At 40.0% G+C, this 1,974-nt stretch overlaps 1 protein-coding gene across 1 annotated transcript in view; it reads right to left on the reverse strand.

Annotated features, from left to right (window-relative positions):
• Window positions 1–474: 474 nt before the first annotated feature.
• Window positions 475–1,974, reverse strand: part of LOC102587474 (probable metal-nicotianamine transporter YSL7) — a 5,957-nt gene continuing 4,457 nt past the window's right edge. The window contains exon 3 of the mRNA XM_015304462.1: window positions 475–1,973. Coding sequence (XP_015159948.1) covers window positions 475–1,973 — 1,499 coding nt within the window. The remainder of the gene's footprint in view (window position 1,974) is intronic.

Below are 1,974 nucleotides of genomic sequence, written 5' to 3' on the forward strand. Positions count from 1 at the left end.
ATGAATGCTATTACTAGAATAGTCTTTATGTTTACAGCTGCAGAGAGTAAAAAAACAGTGGTCTGTACAAGGATTATGTGACCAAAACAGTGGTCACTCATTTGTCATTCATGTTTTACAATTAGTAGTCATGGACTAAACATATATATTCTATATTACTCCATTTGCGCCTTTTTTTTCTTTCACATTGTGAGATATTTCATAGACATCCAGAGAACAAATTTAAGTACACCGAAGTATATGTTGTAAGATTAAATGTTCAGCAGAAATGAAAGGAAACTGCTATTAAAACACACAAGATACGTCTCTAATTTGAAAACAACAAGAAATATAGAAATATAGCTTGTCTTAACATTACTAAAATAATGAAATACACATGCCTTGAAATAACCTGTTAAGATAATATAACCTAATGTGGACTGTTAAAAAGACAACCAAAAGACTCAAAAAGTGATCTGTACAACTATTATGTGACTAAAATTTCAAGCAAAATGGAGCTTTGACTCCAGCTAGAGCAAGAACAGATGCTGGAATTCCCCACAATGAGTCACCACATATTAGACCAGAAGCCACTGCAGGTCCAAAATCTTTAGCCTTCTGCTTGTTATACATTTGCCAACCGAATAGGATCAATGAGCCTAGACACATGTCAATGGCAAAGTAGCCTCCAAGGTAAAATGGAATGGCCATGCACATTGGACTCGGAATGAATCGATAAATTCTATACTTGGTCTCAAATTTCTTCAGCAGTTGAGTCACTAGGTTGATGAGAATAGCAGCAACAAAGAAGCAAATAGCGAGATTGAGGCAATGTTTGGGTAGACTTCCAAAACCTTCGACGCCAAGTAGGGCGATTCCACGATACATGAGAGCATATGGTGCAGGGTATGAACCTTCTGGATCACCTAATCGATAGGCACTGTTGAAAATCCAGAAGACTAGAGGGGTTATGACACATCCCATGGCAGTACCAATGAGTTGGCTAAAGAACATGGAACGCGGGGATGTAAGGGTTAAGTAACCAGTCTTGAAATCTCCCATCAAGCCAAAAGTTGTGTCTAGTATACTCATCATCAAACCACATGAAGCAAGTCTAGCAATCACTCCACCATTCTCCAAACCAACCCAATAACTAAATGTAAGAATTGCAATTTTTCCGTAATTTGAGGCAAGGGACCAATCAGTGAGGCCGGCTCCATAAGAATTGCAGAAGGCCAAGATAGGTGCAATTAAATAGGCAACAAAAACGTGATACCATTTGAGCGAGTGGAAAATCATGGGTACCACAATGATAGATACGACTGCAATTCCAGCGTATCCCCCAGCAGCTGCCCAGTTGGGAATCTGGTCCTTCAAGAAGTAATCATTTCGTATCTTTTCATCTTCATCGTCCTCTTCTGAACAATCTTGCTGAGTACTATTCTTTCTCTTTGTGAAACTTGAGATTGTGACCACCAACATGTAGGCAAAATGGAAAAGACCATCACCAAGCATCATGGCAATTGCGATAAATACCCTGTATCCTTGGATACCATGAAGACTCGTTGCAGATAAATGGGCAGAGTACCAGTCCCCTTTCTTTGCTTCAATCATTGGCCACATGAAAGCCCACGAGAGTATAGCACCCGTTAGCAATGATATGTTGACCATGTAGGGGCAAAGCATACCAACTCCAACATAGGTGGATGAGAAATCAAAGTATAACCTTTTGGCATATGCTTGGGAACCAAATGTATGCAAGCTAGCAAATCCGCAGCCTTCAGCACGTGCAAATATCCACTGAACAGCCCCAAATATAAAGCTGAACCCAAACGATTTGAACAAGGAACCAACTTGTTTCTTGGCGAGCTCTGCTCCTTTAGGAGTGTGGAAACAGTTGATCAGGTATGCAGTTGCGGTTCCACTTGGATACGTCAACTTGTACTTCATTATCATCATCTTTCTTAGTGCGACAATTGAGAATAAACCGGCAAA

The sequence above is a fragment of the Solanum tuberosum genome, unplaced genomic scaffold (genome assembly GCF_000226075.1).
Source record: "Solanum tuberosum cultivar DM 1-3 516 R44 unplaced genomic scaffold, SolTub_3.0 scf00512, whole genome shotgun sequence".
NCBI lineage: Eukaryota > Viridiplantae > Streptophyta > Magnoliopsida > Solanales > Solanaceae > Solanum > Solanum tuberosum.